This window comes from Ovis aries, chromosome 21 (assembly GCF_016772045.2).
Source record: "Ovis aries strain OAR_USU_Benz2616 breed Rambouillet chromosome 21, ARS-UI_Ramb_v3.0, whole genome shotgun sequence".
NCBI lineage: Eukaryota > Metazoa > Chordata > Mammalia > Artiodactyla > Bovidae > Ovis > Ovis aries.
In genome coordinates, this window is record NC_056074.1 from 42,151,624 (window position 1) to 42,168,819 (window position 17,196).

The following is a 17,196-nucleotide window of genomic DNA, read 5'->3' on the forward strand; positions in this document are numbered from 1 at the left end:
AGGCCAGGCTGGAGGGATTTCCCTACACCCAGCGAGGCTGCGCAGGGGGTGGGTGCCGTCAGGCAGAGGCGGACCCAGTGCCTCAGCCAGGGCCAGCACCCAGGGCGAAGGAGGACAGCTCGGCCACCAGGGGGCGCCCGGGGATTTCGCCGGTTTGCAGACTCGGGACTCCGCCATGAGGAACGCGACAGCTGCCGCGTGGTGGCCAGTATTCGCAGAGGGACAGACCGACCCAGGGTGAACCCTGTCCCGCCACTGCTGGGAGGGTGAGCAGCGGACTTGGGCAAGCCACTTGGCATTCATGTGCCTCACTTTCTGCACTGTGAAGAGAAGAAATCGCTTTCGGGGGCCAAGCCCCGAATCTGACGCATCTCACCTTGACCTCCTGGCACCTCTCATCCATGGAACAGGGACCCTGCTCCTCCCCGAAGCAGCCAGGCCCCTGCTGCTGGAGCAAAGAGCCGGGGAAGAGGCTCCGAGCCCTTCTGCCAGGCAGCTCCCCCACCCCAGGATCCCCGGCAGGTCGGGCACCCCATGTGTCTCTTCTTTCTTTCTCACAACCACCCTTCAGATCTCAAGCTGGGGGGACAGTGTGTGGCAGCTGCACTCCTGAACCCCCAGTTGGCTGGCAAACAGCGGGTGCTGAATAGGTCTGAAGGGACTTTCCGCCTGGCCTCCTGCAGACTGGTGGCCTCCGGGCAGGGGACAGTCTGGGCTCAGACACGCAGTCCCTAGAGTGGAAGGCCTGCGTGGAGGGGCCTGTGTGCTCTCCCTCTCCTGCAAACCTTCCTGAGACTCACCCCTCCCCTCAGGCTCTGCTGGGGCCAGGACCCCCTGGAAGGTTTGCTCTGGCCTGGAGGCCCGGCCTGGCAGTTTGGTCTTCATCCCAGGAAAGACTGGGCAGGAACAGCTGTGATCAGCTGTATTTTGAGGGTGCCCTGGCTGCAGGGTGGAGGACAGCTGGGGAGGAGTGGGCAGGGGGCGGTGGGCCCCCAGGTAGGGCAGGAGGAAGGACTCAGGCTGGGAGAGGCCCACTCACAGGAAAGCTCAGATGGCCAGCTGGACTCGAGGGTAAAGCCTGGGCATCCAGCTCAGGTAAGCGGCAATGCTGTTGGCTTTAGGAAGAACCCTGGGGGCCACTCACGTTCCTGGGGGCCACTGCTGAGCTTGGCCTTGCATGTTAAGGATTTGCGGTCCGCCAGCAGGAGCCCCAGACTCAATGGATGTGAATTTGAGCAAACTCCGGGAGACAGTGAAGGCCAGGGAAGGCTGGCTACAGTCCATGGGGTTGCAGAGTCAGACACGACTCAGCAACCGAACAACAACAAAAAACAGGAGCCAAGATGATGGGGACGGGACCCTAGGAGGCAGGAGTAGAGAGCACAGTGGATTCTTGCGCGGGAAAGACTTGGAGTCCCGGCTGGAGCAGGGGGACTGGTGAGCCCTGGGACATTCCACGCCTCTATTCCTTGGAGGCGAGGCCCCTGGTCACAAGCTAAGGATGAAAGCCAGCCCTGTGGGCTGCCCCTTGTCCTACATCCCTGCAAAGGAACACGGTGCCCAGTGTGGTTCACATGGGGGTCTGGGCTCTGTCCGTCAAGTGACTCAGCCAGACAGCGTGTGGAGCCTGCCCTTGATGGGCCAGTACCGTCATGTCGCTGGGGTGATGCTGGCAGAGAAAGGTCATTCCTTAAATCCCCCGATTGTCCACCCTGACGTGCAGAGGTGACTTCTCAGACCTGGCCTGGAGCTCCAGTCAGTGAGCCTGACACCGTCTCAGCCACAGTTGGAGCACCAGCCCCTAGGATCAAAGAGCAGATGGGCTCAAGCGTACAATAGGTCTGCTGGGGCCGGGAGAAACAGAGGCGTGTAGGCCAGTGGGTTGCAGGATCAATCCCTGGGTCGGGAAGATCCCCTGGAATAGGAACTGGCAACCCACTCCAGTCTTCTTGCCTGGAGAATCCCAGGGACAGAGCAGCCTGGCGGGCTACAGCCCATGGGGTCGCAAAGAGTCGGACACGGCTGAGCATGTGTGCACAGCAGAGGCTGGTGGGAGTCCAGCTGTCGGGAGGTACAGCTTGGCTGTTGGGGAAGGAAAGGGGGCTGTTGAACCAGTCAGTGAGACAGGGGCTGGGGAAACCCCAGATGGAGCTGGAAGACAGGGGAGGGCTGTTCGGATCCCCCTCCCTGCTCTGTGTACCCTCCACCCATGGCTCTTAGGTTATTTGAGATGGTTTCACTGCCTTCGTGTTTTGTCTGTGTGTTCAGTCACCCAGCCGTGTCCGACTCTTTGCGACCCCATGGACTATACCCCGCCAGGCTCCTCCGTCCGTGGGATTCTCCAGGGAAGCATACTGGAGTGGGTGGCCATTTCCTCCTCCAGGGGATCTTCTCAACCCAGGGATGGAACCCATGCCTCCTGCCTTGGCAGGTGGATTCTTGGCCCACTGAGCTTTCAGGGAAGCCCCTGTCATTGTCTCTTGTTATGGACCATTTGAAATTCTTTTTGGAGGCAGAACTTAAATAGGAGGATCCAGACACGCAGTTTTGGCTCAGGAGTCCCCTGTGATGGGGAACCTGGCGTCTCCAGGTAGAGTCTCCTCCTCCGGGCTCAGAGTAGTTGAGAAGCAAGAGTCAACCACGGTCCTGGAATCTTGCCAGGCAGCATGGCCCTGGGGCCATGACAGACATGACTGGCTTCCCATTTCACAGGACACTGAGTCCCTGTGCTACCGTCACACAGCGCAGAGACGTGGCTTGGAAACCGGTCTCACGTGCTGCGGGGCCAGCTCTCGCTGCCTCGGGCAGGTAGGCAGTGAGGCCTGAAAGCCAAGTGCGGTCTGGACAGTGTATAAAGCAAAGAGCCGGCCTCTGGAACTGGTGGAACTCTGACTGTGGCCCCCCGCGGATGAGTGAGGTCTCTGTGTCTCGGCGGTCCCGCCTTTAAAATGGGGCTCAGAGTGCTGGTGTCCTGGGATGTGGGTGGGCGCTGAGTCACGTGCGCTGAGCACCAAGACAGTGTGTGGCACGTGACAAGCGCGCAGTGTGGGCTCTGACAGCTGCTGGGAACGTGGGGCCTGGCCTCGGGCTCGCTCGGGCCTGGGGCTCCCCTGGATTCCAGGTGACCTGGGGTGCAGTGCTGGTAAATGACAGCCCACGGCACCACCTGGCCAGGCTCCCATGCGGCCAGAACATATTGTGAGCTGTGCAGGGTCCCCGAGAGCCAGGTCTGGGCAGATCCCACCCACCTGGCTACACCGTGAGGCTCACACGTGGTGTACATGTTGCGCTCAGCTCTCGTATTCAAAGCAGGCTCCATGAGTCCACCACGTCACGGTCCCGAGAAAGAATTCGAGGAAAGGGCTCACGTCCATGCGGTGCCAGGGACCCTCAGAGGCAGAGGCTCCTCCCACCCAGGCTCGGGCAAGGTCAGGCCTAAGAGCAAAGCCCAGGAGAGCGGCAGACACGGCCCACATCCAGGGCCTCGCGGTGCTTTCAACGTCGACATCGCACCCCAACCCACGATCTTGAAAAGGCTCCCCCGGGTGCGACGGGGGCAGGGGCAGGGGGCAGGACACAGCCCACACAAACAGAGGGACACGGTCTGAGTGGAAAGGGGTCACTGCTTTAATTCAGGTCAGGACCCACCCCGGGGGGCCCGCCAGCCCCATCCCAAGGCAGGACCACTGGCCCCGTGTCAACATGATCATTACAAAAATAAATATGAAAAAAAGCAGCCGCTCTTTAGTGATCGTGGAATTAATCTTGACAGCAATTAAATGTGTTTTAAGCATCTGGCGTGTCTCCTAAATTGCACCAAAAGAATCTGGAAGCACTTGGTTTGGCCTCAGAGGCAACCTGGAAGGGAGGGCACGGGGGGCCCGGCCCCAGGCCCGGCTGAGCGCGGTGCCCGCCGGCCCGCAGGTCACATCTCGGAGTCGGCGTACATGCCATTGATGAGATAGTCCACCTGCGTGTAGTCCTTCTTCCTGTAGCTCTCGTAGGCCTGCAGCGCGAACAGGATCAGGACCGTGATGAAGAGGGTGACCCCCAGCAAGAGCACCGCCAGGAGGAAACTTCTGTTCACTGAGGACAGGGCCAGGGGCTCGCTGGAGACCACCAGGTACCGGCCCTGGGTACTGGGCTGGCACAAGTCTGTGGGTGGCACCTTGGAGTCCCTGGGGGTCGGCCCCAGGGAAGTAGTACCAGGCGTGGCCGCAGGCTCAGCCTGTTCTGGCATCTGAGTCGTGCCTGGCCCTGCGGCCCCCGGCATGGATGTGGCAGGGCTGGGCCGTGTCGTGGGGGTTGCGGCCTCCACCACGGGGGCTGGGCTGGTGTGAGGTGTGGAGGCTGCCGCTGTGCTGACGGTCGGCTCGGGGGCCTTGGTTGTGGAGCCCATGATCGTAGACTCAGAAGCTGCAGATGGGGAGGTGGGCTCTGGGGTTGTGTTTAAGAGGGTGGGTGTGGGCCTCTGTGCCATGTCATCCACAGTCCAGGGTGTTGGCCTTGGCACCTGGATAGTGGGGCCCTGCGTGGACTCACTGAGTGCTTGAGGACTTGAGGGTGTCAGGCTGGCGGTGGGCCTGGGAGGACCGTGTGAGCCTGCGGGGCTGCTGACACTTGTGGGGGTCGTGGCAGTGGGCTGGGCACTTGTGGCCAGTGTGCGTGTGGCGGGCAGCATGGCCGTCGCTGGCCTAGACGATGTGCCGTTGCCGGGCGCCCGTGTGCCAGGTGAGGACAGGGTCATCCAGGCAGATGCCGGGGCAGGCGGCATGGCCGTCGCTGGCCTAGACGATGTGCCGTTGCCAGGCGCCCGCGTACCAGGTGCGGACGGGGTCCTCCAGGCAGATGTCAGGGCGGGCGGCACGGGCGCCCTGGAGGCGGCTCCGGCCCCGGTCCCTCCAGCCGGCCCAGAAGTGCCCACGTCTGTCCTGTGTGTTGTCCCCGCTGTGATTGCAGGAGAGGTGTGGTCGCCTCCCCAAGTCCTTCTGGTCAGCGTGACGGGAGACGGTGTCGCCGGGGTCATTCTCTCTGCTGTTGTGTTCAAGACTCCGGTCGCTGTTTGCACGGATGAGTTTTTCTCCAAATGGTCCCACGTCTGGTTGAGGACTGCGTACCATTAAGAGTCAGAAAAGGAGAAAGACAAATGATCGTCTTCTCATTAGAGAAGTGGATTACTCAGGTGGATTATTCAGAGCCGGTCTGAGTTTCTGGCCCGTGGGGCTGGCTGGGGAGGACGATGGTGACGTGGGGCCAGGTTTCCCTCTTATGTAACTGTGCACCTCTGGCCTGCAGCCCATCACATGGGTGCTCGGCACTGTGGTTAAAAAACTCCTTTCTGAACCCCAAATGCACGGGAAGACTTCAGAGCTTCACCCATTGATCCAATTCCCAAAATATCGAAGTCCCACATCACAGTTGTGATTCACCATTTAAAAAAAAATCTATCCAACACACACTCAGGTTTTCAAAGCAGCTAAATCCTTGCCCAGATATTCACACCGTGCCACAACTCTCGGCTTTATGGAAGGACTTACAGAGAGATTTCCGGGGATGCACAGTGCCTGGCACAGAGAAGCGCAGCTAAATGTGATGTTTGGGTCAACCAACGCCCCAGTAAACACTGGGCTTATGGAACAGATGAAATTTTGCAGGACCTAGTGAGTAACCCTCGCAGGGCTCAGAGGCTGGGTCCCACGTTGGAAGGACAAGCCTCCCCAGCCCAGCCCCCAGGGCCCCGGCAGGCCCGTCCAGTGGATGCATGGCTTTCTCACTTACGTGGATGCTTGGACATGTGCAGGCTTTCGGATAAGGACCAGGAGGAAACCCAAATGAGCACGAGGGCTGTCCACATCTTGCAGGTGGGCCGGGAGCGAGGCTGGGTGGTCCCCGAGGCTCCCAGCCAGCCGCGCCTCAGGCTGCTAAGGGCTCCCTGCTGCTTGGCCGAGGGACCTACGGTCAAGACAGCAGGCGTCTGGTCAGGAACGCAGGGGCAAGGGCTCCCCTGTCATGGGCGAGGGAGGGCTCCGGCGGGCCGCAGGGTGCAAACCCAGCCAGATGTCCCCGGGGCCTGGCATGCGGGAAGGGTGTGCCGGTTGTCAGCCACGTGTCCGGGGATCGGCCCGGTGCCTGCTTTCATGGGCTTAGAGCACTTCTTGACCCACTTTCACCACGAGTCCCACCATCCCACCCTGGAGTTGACTATGAAAGAGCAGCAGAGAGAAGGTATAAAGACTTCCAGTTACCGAGATCACCCAAGTCCTCCTCCTGAACGTCTCCTGTGGCCTGCAGGACCTGTGATGGCTGACCACATGCGGACTTGCCACGAGCAGCCAGCTGCCACCCATCCACCAGTCCAGCGCGCCCCGCGCAAGTGCAGGCTCACGTGCCAGGCAGCGGACTTGGGACAGAAAGACGAGAGCCACACGACTCTCTCCTCCAGAGGGAGGCACAGAAGAGGGGTCACCGCAAGCTGATGCCAGCGCAGAGCGAAGCGTGACTCAGGGTCGGGGAACAGCAAGGGGATGGCGCCTGGGCTGGCCGCGGAGGAGGCAGCGGAGGCTGGCCCTCCATCCGGAGGCCCCAGAGGCGGGTGGGAGGGGACTGGGGCCCCTGAGGGCGACCCCCACAAGCAGTCTTGCCCGCAGGCACCCTAGGCCATCAGCGCGAAGCTCTGGAGTTCCATAGAACATCTTGGAAGGGAGCCTTCAAGTTGCCCTGAAGGAAACGTGCTGACCGACTCCTCGCCCGGCCTGATCTAAGTGCTGCTCTCCACGGACCAGCGGCCGGGCTGGCTCCCTGGCCTCCCAGCAGCCCCAAGAGTCACCTTCAAGCGTCCCCACCCTGGCCCTGTGCCATCTGCCACTCCACAGCTGCCCGAGAGATTTCTGTAACCCACAAAGCCCACCCTGCCTCTGCTGCTTAAACCCCTACTCTCCCAGGATAATTCCAAAGCTTACTGACCAGGGATTTTGGCAGGAACTAACGCCTGTGGCTGGCAATTTGTCAGGGAAGTGAATACTGAAATGTACCCCTGAATATTCATTGGAAGTATTGATGCTGAAACTGAAGCCCCAACACTTTGGCCACTTGATGCAAAGAGCCAACTCATTGGAAAAGACCCTGATGCTGAGAAAGATGGAAGGCCAGAGGAGAAGGGGGCGACAGAGGATGAGATGGTTGGATGGCATCATCGACTCAATTGATATGAGTTTTAAGCAACCTCCAGGAGATGGTGAAGGACAGGGAAGCCTGACGCGCTGCAGTCCACAGGGTCACAAAGAGTTGGAGACGACTAAGCAACTAAACAGCAATGTTTAGGTAACAGAAGACGTGTTAACACATCTCTGATCAGTAAGCTGCAGCATGGTGAGGCAGCCTTCCATGTCTGACCCTTGACCCCTCCTGGATGCGCCCACTTCCACCAGACACACGAAAGGCCTGCAGTTCCCCGCCCAGCTTAAAGGGGCCCCTCGGGGTGGCTTTCTGCCTCCTGTGAGCAGCGGTGGGGTGGGGGGGGTGGCCCCAGGACTGGAAAAAAATCCCCTCAGAGTACAAACTCTGCTGGAAGGCTGTGCTCTGCCCCCCAAAGCCCCCCACCCCCACCCCCAGCTTCTAACCAAGTGTCACTAACTTCAGTTTAGCCTCATGGTGCGCTTTCCCGCAGAAACCGTCCCATCATGGTTCCTGGGGTCTCACAGGTGTCAAAAGGTCCCTGGGCCCTACCAACCACAGAGTCGCCTCTGCTCTCTCGAGTGCGAAAGGCATCCTTTGTTCCGACAGAAACACGTGGGGGTGGGGTGGGCCGAGAAGAAACAGACCCATGTCACGAGTGAGGACTGAACCAGGGAGGTTTCAGGCACAAAGAGTTCACATACCACCCCCACCCCCAGCCGCCCGCGGCTGAAGCAGATGCAGCTGGGCTCTCCATAAATAAATGTATTGAAACGGCTCTCTCTTCAGCCAGTCACACCCAGCGAGTGCACTGACAGTACCCCCAACACCAAGCCCCATGTGCTCCCCATCTGAACCCTGGATCTCAGGGCTTCCAGAATGCACCCTGGGCCTTAGGGCCTTCCACTGCCCCCTCACTACGAATCTCGAGAGCAGGGACAGCGAGCTTTTTCCTGTGAGAAGCTCGACTGCAAATATTTCAGACTCTGTGGGCCACGCGGTCTGTCTTGGCTCCTCAAGTCTGCAAAAGCAGGCATGGACCCTAGGCAGGTGATGGGTGTGGTTGTGTCCCAATAAAACTTTATTTACAAAGACAGGCAGTGGGTGGGACAGGCCACCCCTGGCTCTGGGACTTCACTGGGCTTCAGCTGACGTTCCAGCTAAGGCAGGAGGAACTGATTCAGGGGGCTGAACGGATTTCCTCCTTCCGTCCAGCTCCCTGGAACAGACGTGGATTATCCCATTCTTGGTGCAGGGACAGCCTCCAGGTGGTCTCTTCCTGGGGCCCCTTCTGCTATGAGAGGCCCCCGCCGCCCCCCACATTGCTGAGATTCAGCACCTCAAGGGGCTCCCACAGTCTCATGGTGTCTCAACACGAGGCCTAGAGGGAACCTTCCAGAAACAGAAGATGGCCAGAGGACCACATGGTTCCCATGCCCACCTGGGGAGCCCTGTCTAGGGCCACCAGAGAAAGCAGAGGCTCTGATGGCGCAGCGCCACCAGCCAGGCATCCTGGTCACTGGATGTCTCGGCCCGCTGATGTTTGCACCTTCTTTTACCCACCCTGACCCTGCAAAGGCCCTACAGGGCCGTTTCTGGGCTCCCTGTCCGGTCACTGAGCAGGTGGCCCTGCCTGCGGGCCTTGGACACTCACGAGAGGCAGCTGCTCAGGATGCACTCCCAGGCTGGGCCACCTTCCTTGAAGAGCTGAGGGCTTGGCACTGAGGGCTTGCAGGGTGAGGTCTGGCTTTGCGGGAGGCGAGGACAGCTTTGCAGGGCACTCCCAGGCCATGGCGCGCTCCACAGCGCAGGTGGGGTCCAGGTAGATGCTCCACTCTGGTGAAAGGTGCATCTAGGGTTTGAAAAAGAGCACGTGCTCCTTAGGAAAAGCAGGCGGTAATGTCCAGTGAGGAGGGAGGCATTTTCCTAGGAGCCAACCAAAACTTCAGAGGAGTCCAGAATACAGTTTTAAAGATATGAACCAGCAGGCATGATTCCGTCATTGGTGAATATCTGATACACACTCAGGAAGAGATGCAAGAAACTCACCACTTTCAAGAGTGGCAGACACAAGAGGTGGTGATGCCTGAGGACCACCACTAGCTGGCTCACAATCACAGACACCCACACGCACATGTGCCAACCAGGACACTGAGAGGCTCCTACGCAGATCTTTTTGTCCCCCCATTCCTTATAGGCAAGACTCCAGACTCCATGACCTTCTCTCAGTTCCCAATGGCCTGCTACTGCTGCCAAGTTGTTTCAGTCGTGTCCAACTCTGTGCAGCCCACCAGGCTCCCCCGTCCCAGATTCTCCAGGCAAGAACACTGGAGTGGGTTGCTATTTCCTTCTCCAATGCATGAAAATGAAAAGTGAAAGTGAAGTGGCTCAGTCGTGTCTGACTCTTAGCGACCTCATGGACTGCAGCCTACCAGGCTCCTCTGTCCATGGGATTTTCCAGGCAAGAGTACTGGAGTGGGGTGCCATTGCCTTTCAGTTGCCAATCACAGGAGGAACAGTGATGAAACCCAAGGCAAGACTAATGGACCTGACAGATTCATCAAGATTAGGAGCGGGCCCACCCTGCATATACCCTAATCTTGTCAGCAACCTCACCCTTTTGAAACTTTGCAGAAGTTACTGCCTTGTTCCTTATCACATCCCCATGACTGACCGTAACCTCTTCCTACTCACCAGGGAAGGGGGCCCAGTTCTTGAGGCCCTAGCCTACTGTGCCCCGCCTTTGCATGGCAAGGTAAGAAAGCCCCTCTTTCTTTCTCCTCCACGACTCTGTCTCCATCTCTCTGTTTGGCCTTGGTGCACAGAGTCAAGGTTCTGGCAACACACATGCACAGGCAGTCACACTCAAGCACACAGCTACACATGCACTCAACCCATGTGCACAAGGCAACACAAGCACGCACACTGCCCCATGTGTACACGTGCAATCATACCTGTGCACGTGTGCAACCACACACACAATTACATACACGAGGTGTGCGTGCTCACAGAGCATATCTCGAGCTATCTCAGGGAACTCCACGGGTCTCTCAGGAAACCTCTGACGGCTCCCATCACTGCCTCTTGCCCCAGCCAGTGCGGCTGGTGATCACTGCTACAGAGACAGGAATTGGCCTCTGTGCAGAGTCAAGAGCAGGCCCTTGTGCCGTGACTTCATCCCTCTGGTATGGTACAGCCTCCACCTTCCAATCTCGTATTTTAAATGTCAAGATTCCCCTGTTGGGACCTGTACTAACTGAAGTTGACTCGCAATGGAAAGTGAAAGTGAAGCAGCTCAGTTGTGTCCAACTCTTTGTGACCCCCATGGACTGCAGCCCACGAGGCACCTCCATCCATGGGAATTTCTAGGCAAGAATACTGGAGTGGGTTGCCATTTCCTTCTCTGGGGGATCTTTCCAATCCAGGGATTGAACCTGGGTCTCCTGCATTGCGGGTAGACACTTTACCGTCTAAGCCACCAGGGAAGCCTGATGGAGAAACCACCACCAAAACTTAACATCTGGTTTCCCCTGCAGAGGTTTTTGGTATTGTTTAGTCGCTCAGTTGTGTCCAACTCTTTGTGACCCCATGGACTACAGCACACTAGGCTTCCCTGTCTTTCACCATCTCCCGGAGTTTGGTCAAACTCATGTCCATTGGGTCAGTGATGCTTTAGTGAGCCTTAAAGGAGGGCCTGGCCAATTATTCTCATTATCTGGTGTAGAATGACTAGGCAGGTCAAGGTCTCAGAAAGAGACCCTTGGAGCAGGAAGGAAATGGTGTTAAGACAGCAGGCCAGGAGCAAAGATAGGAGGTTAGGCTGGTGCTGAGAGTTCTCATTTTCAGGGCTCAGTTCCTCACAAGCTGTGCAGGAAAGGGACAGGAGCCAGGGAACACTCCATGAGAAAGGCACCCTCAGACGTGGCCCTGGACGCCAACATCATCCTCCTTCTCTGGTCCTTGACTCTGTGCTGCCTCTCAACATCTCCCACTTCCGATTTCTGTGCTCTCAAGCTTGGCTTGATTTTAAACTTTTTTGAAACTGGGATATACAGGGTGCTGCATGCACGTTACCTGAAATCAGACTTCAAATTGCTTAATTCCTTTTTCTGGCTTACACAGGTTCCTGAGCCCAACACAAGTGTTACCTGCCACAGTCCATCACACTAGTAACTTACTTATCAGCAGCAGCGGCAATGTGACTCCAAGCTGGAGAAACGACACACACCAAGGAATAGGGATTGCAGAAACAAACACAGGGCAAACCACAGACATCTGTCCTGACACGTCACCTGGCTGAACTTCGGTATCAGAACGCAAGGAACACAGGCGTGTGGGCTTGTGTCTTTAGACATTGTCCTGGGTTCCAAAGGATGTGTGTCTGTGGCAGATGGGAGCCTGGAGCGCTGGAGAGCATCTTAATTATATTGCTTCCTTCCAGGCTTCTGGAGTTTTGGGTATGATGCTAATTGCTGATCAAGAGCCTAATTTTGCTGGCCACGTGGGTAAATTCCACATTCCTTTGTCCATCAGGCAAGTCTGGCCTATAAGCTGAACATCTGTATTGAAATTTTAGAGATGATTCCTCCAGAGAGGGGGGGAAAAACAATATTATCAAAGACAGATTTCTAAGTAGGTATTTATGTCTTATGGCAAACCGGATGCTGGCTCCTCATACTAGCTTAACAGCTAATGGCAGAGACTAAGCGGCTACCCAGACTCATGTGGAGGAGGCAGGCAGGTTAAGCCGAAATGCGTAAGCCCCTTCCAGGTAGAGAGGGCTCGGGGGAGGCCTGGGTCGCCTGAAAGGGCCAACTCTGTCGTTGAGGGCAACACTTCCTGGGGCCCAGCCTTGGGCCGGGCAGGACCTTTTAAGCTCCCCACCTATCCGGGTGTGTCCCAACTTTCCCTCCTTCACTCCCAAACTGGATAGGCCGCGTCTCTTCTTCTCCGGACCGGGGTCCTCTTAAGGCCCCCTTTTGCCTCCTGCCTCTTGGGCTCCCCCGTCCCCGCTCCCTCCCCTAGCTGACTCCTCCTTCCGATCCTTCCTCTCCTTCCCCATCTCAAATCGTCGCCAGTGTGCACTCCGTATCCCCATTCATCTTGTCGCTGCCTCCCTCCTCCGACCCTCGAGTCCCCCATGCACCCCACCTGCCCCTCTCCGCCCCCAAGCAGGTACAGGCAACAGTGACAACGGCTCCCCGGGACAGCAGGAAGGCCCGCTTACCCGGGCGCGGCAGGCCTTGCGGCGGCCCGGCGGCCCTCGGGCGCGGAGAAAGCGCCCGCGGTCCGGCGTGGGGACGTGGCCGGCAGCAGAGCCGCGGAGCCCGATGCCAAGACCGCTCAGGGCAGCCGCCCCAGCTCGGCCCCGCCCCGCCCGGAGGTGACGTCACGGGAGGGCGTGCCGCGTGGGCGGGGCAGCCTTGGACGACCCCGGAGCGCGATCCCCGAAACCAGTGGGGCTGCAAGAGGCGAGCCGGAAGTGAGGGGCGTGGCCGACCCAAGGCCCCGCCCACGCGGAGCGGCTCAGGTTACCCCTCGAGCGCGGCCGGAAGTAGCTATTTTGGACTGGTCTCTGCCGGAAGTGGTGGTTCCTGGGGCTTTGCCACCTGGTCGCGGATACCGCCCTGTCCGGCCGAGGGTCTCGGAGAGGGTCATCTCAGACCTCCCTCGGCGGCGTGGCTGTGCCACGTGCCCGCCCCCATCCCACAGACTTTATTCAGGCCCAAGGGCCAGCGCTGGGACTAAGTAATAGAGATGGCCATCCGTGTGTCTTGAGTGCTTGCACGCGCCAAGCCCTGAGCTTGGTTCAGTGATTTTACTCCGCAGTGAGAAGGAAATGGCAATCCACTCCAGGGTTCTTGCCTGGAGATTCCCAGGGACGGGGGAGCCTCGTGGGCTGCCGTCTATGGGGTCGCACAGAGTCGGACACGACTGAAGCGACTCAGCAGCAGCAGCAGCAACCCTGTGACATGCTTCGCACCCGTTTTACAGACACTGAAACTGAGGCTCACAGAATGTTCTTTAATTGTGAGCCGTGAATAACAGTGGGGCAGAGTGAAGTACAGAATAAAGCTGACGGGACTTGACCTTTATTAGAAATAGGCTTTGAGGGATGAGACAGAGGCTCAAGAGGTATTGGTGGTGGTGGTTTAGTCGCCAAGTCATGTCCGACTCTTGCGACCCCATGGACTGTAGCCTGCTAGGGTCCTCTGTCCATGGGATTCTCCAGGCAAGAATACTGGAGTTAAGTTGCTGTGCCCTCTTCCAGGGGATCTTCCTTACCCAGGGATGGAACCTGGGTCTCCTGCACTGCAGGCAGATGATTTACCGACTGAGCTATGAAGGAAGAAGTGTTGGATGTATGTATATACTTATAGCTGATGTATGTGTATACTTGGGCTTCCCAGGTGGCTCAGATGGTAAAGAATCTGCCTGCAATGCAAGAGACCTGGCTTCAGTCTCTGTGTCATGAAGATCCCCTGAAGTAGGAAATGGCAACCCATTCCAATGTTCTTGGCTGGAAAATCCCATGGACAGAGGAGCCTGGTGGGCTACAGTCCATGGGGTTGCAAGAGTCAGACACAACTGAATAACTGTCACACAGCTGATGTGTGGTGTTGTGCCTCAGAAACCAACGCAACGTTGTAAAGCAATTATCTTCTAATTAAAAAAAATAAATTTTAGAGTTTGGAAAAAAAAAGAAATAGGCTTTGGGAGAGAGGGAGTAGACTGGGAGTTTGGATTTGGTAGATGGAAACTATTACATTTAGAATAGATAAGCGGGACTGTATCCAATCTCCTGGGATAAACCATAATGGAAAATAATACTTTAAAAAAGAATGCCTGTTTGCACGGGCTTCCCTGGTGCCTGAACGATAAAGAATCCACTTGCCAATGCAGGAGACGTATGTTCAATCCCTGGGTTGGGAAGATCGCCTGGAGGAGGGCATGTCAACCCACTCCAGTATTCTTGCCTGGAGAATCCCATGGACAGAGGAGCCTGGTGGGCTACAGTCCATAGGGTCTCAAAGAGTTGAACATGACTGAGCGACTAAGCACAACACAGAGATACATGGAAAAGCACTAAATCGTTGACTTGAGATGTCTGGTTTTCTTTACCAGTGATCTTTTGATGTTCCAACTCCCTGGTTTTTGTTGCTGAAACTCCTATGTCTCCTGGCTCCTCCCTTACCTCTTCAGGGCAGTATCTCAGAATTTTCTGAGATGCTGTATCCCTGGCTTAAGTCTTCAGTTTTGTCTGCCAAATAAAACATAATTCTCAACTTGTAGGTTGTATGTTTTTTTCAGTCAGCAGGGCCCTGGGCTGAGAAACTAAATGGGCCACAGAAACCTGGGAGTGTGTGATGACAAGGTCAGCTAGCCAGCTGTGAGCCCTGGGAGCACCAGAAACTCAAGTTAGGGTGGCACCACCCAGTACCCCATGGTTTCAGGTTGTGTAGAACTTACTCTGAAAGACATAGGTTTGCTGAGATGTAGACCAGATGGGAGGATTCATGAAGACAAGCTCCTTTGATTTGTGTTTGCTTTAATTTTCCCAACTGCTGCTGCTGCTGCTAAGTTGCTTCAGGCATGTCCGACTCTGTGCGACCCCATAGACAGCAGCCCACCAGGCTCCCCTGTCCCTGGGATTCTCCAGGCAAGAACATTGGAGTGGGTTGCCATTTCCTTCTCCAATGCATGAAAGTGAAAAGTGAAAGTGAAGTCCCTCAGTCGTGTCTGACTCTTCAAGACCCCATGGACTGCAGCCTACCAGGCTCCTCCACCCATGGGATTTTCCAGGCAAGAGTATTGGAGTGGGGTGCCATTGCCTTCTCTGAATTTTCCCAACTAGCTCCAATCTAACATGAAAAGTGCAGCATCTCTGTTCAATTCACAAGTGAAAATACACTCAAGCAACCAGTTATAGTTCTGTGCTTGCCTTCCTCAAAGCCAGCTTCTGTGATCCTGTGCTTCATTTCCTCTTTGCCAAAACTGGAACAGTATTTACCACTAGGGCTGAAATTACAAAGATAAGACACAAGCTTCCTTCTTAAGGAGCTCATGGTCTAGAGCAGGGTCTGCTGACCCTCTGTCTGCTTTTATAATTTTATTTATTTATTTATTTTTAGCTGTGCTGGGTCTTTGTGGCAGCGAGGACTTTTCCCTAGTTGCAGCAAGCAGGGACTACTCTCTAGTTGTGGCGTGCAGGCTTCTCATCTCAGTGGCCTCTTCTATTGTGGAGCACAGGCTTTAGGGCACACGGGCTTCAGTAGTTGCTGCACGTGGGCTCAGCAGCTGTGCTTCTTGGACTCAAGAGCACAAGCTCAATAGTTATAGTGCATGGGCTTAGCCACTCTGCTGCTTGGAGGCAGGTGGAATCTTCTCGGATCAGGAACTGAACCCGTGTATCCTGCATTGGCAGTCAGGTTCTTTAGCACTGAGCCACTAGGGAAGCCCAGTGTTTGCTTTTGTAATAAACTTTAATTGGAATATCATCACACCACTTTGTTATGTATTATCTGGCTGCTTTTGCACTGCAAGGGCAGAGTTGAGTTGTTGCCGTAGAGACTGTATGGCCTACCAAAACCTAACATATTTACTGCCTGGCCCTTCAGAATATGCTTGCAAACCCCTAGTCTAGAATGTTGCAAGGAAATGGATTCAAACAGCAATGGAAATACCTTGTTGAGGTGGTCCAGAATATAGGGAAACTCATTCTCTCATAGGGGAATTTGGCAACTCTCAGTGGATTGGGGCCACCTGGCGCCTTGAGTCCACTGAGCGCAGCTCTGGGAACCATGTTGCTGCTTGTGCAGAGAATTATGAGCAACTGGCAGGCCAGGCGAGCTGACTCTGATGGCAGCAGAGGAATTAAAGACAGAGAAGGAAGGATAAGCTTAAATCCTCACGCTGTGACTCAGGGCACAGATGCCCTCGGGTTCTTTCTATGCAGAAATGGCTAAATAACAAACTCAGCTTGGTCCTTTTAGCTGTTGATTTATAACGTCATTTGAATATAAGGCCATGCGAGACCCCCCACGTACATGTTAGGGCCAGAGCACTGCCAGGCTTCAAATCCTGACTGCTGTAGTTTTTAGCTGAGTGACGGTGGGCAAAGTGCTTAGCCACTCTGTGCCTCAGTTTATCCTACAGTCGATTCTCATGACTTGTGGTTGTTATGCTTAATAAAGATGCCGTGAGTGCGGACTTAGTGAATGCTGAACCATTGCTCCTAAGGAAGAAAACAAGACCAATACTTCCCCTCACGCTCTACACTTTACAGTCATTTTTACACTCCAAACACAAAATTGAGGACATTGAAATTGTGAGAATTTTTAGAATAATAATAGATCATTCATGAGGATAGGAATATAATTATATACACATTATTGGATTGATCCTGCTGACCTGTCAGTTGCAATGTTCAGAAATACTAATTTGCTTTTCGGATATTTACTATGGATAGCTGGAAAATTTTTTTAGAGATTACAAAAGCAGTTTGCTACAGATTTACACTGACATGTTCAATTTTTAAAAAGCACATTTTAAATTTCAACACATCACTAATTTAGCAAAATTATTCAAAGGTATCTTGTATAGTTTAAAAATCTTTTTATTGAGGATTATTATACATACAGAAAAGAATATGTACAGATTTATAGCTTGATGAATTTTCACTAAGAGCCCCCTGTGTAGCCACTCAGATAAGAAAGTCAGTACCAGCACCGTGGGGATCCCCTTGTCCTCCTTCCCAGTCCCTCCAAAACTACCAAGTATCTGCAAAGATTCAGAGCAACTTGAACTCTTACACATTGCTGATGGGAATGCAAAATGGTAGAGCCTTTTGAAAACAGTTTGACAGTCTCTCATAAAGTTAAATATACACTTACTATATGACCCAGCAATCCCACTCACCTTGGGTATTCACCCAAGGGAAATGAAAACATATGTTCACACAAAGACCTGTATGAAAAAGTCTACAGCAACTTTATTCATATTTGCCAAAGGCTGGAAACACCC

The 17,196-nt window shown here is 55.2% G+C and overlaps 1 protein-coding gene across 1 annotated transcript; it reads right to left on the minus strand.

Moving 5' to 3' along the window:
* Positions 1–3,605: 3,605 nt before the first annotated feature.
* On the minus strand, positions 3,606–12,532 carry C21H11orf24 (chromosome 21 C11orf24 homolog). Its single transcript, XM_012102197.3, has 4 exons — positions 12,401–12,532; positions 8,828–9,025; positions 5,779–5,952; positions 3,606–5,109 (listed from the first exon to the last, which is right to left on the minus strand). Exons 3-4 carry the CDS (start codon positions 5,852–5,854, stop codon positions 3,926–3,928), a joined length of 1,260 nt encoding a protein of 419 aa, XP_011957587.2. The 5' UTR covers positions 5,855–5,952; positions 8,828–9,025; positions 12,401–12,532; the 3' UTR covers positions 3,606–3,925.
* Between the last annotated feature and the right edge of the window lie 4,664 nt (positions 12,533–17,196).

Excerpts from the sequence above, each read along its gene's own strand:
- C21H11orf24 (XM_012102197.3), bottom strand. The coding sequence starts at position 5,854 with ATGTGGACAGCCCTCGTGCTCATTTGGGTTTCCTCCTGGTCCTTATCC. Across the intron at positions 5,110-5,778 it reads GCACATGTCCAAGCATCCAC|TCCTCAACCAGACGTGGGAC; the intron begins GTAAGTGAGAAA and ends AATGGTACGCAG.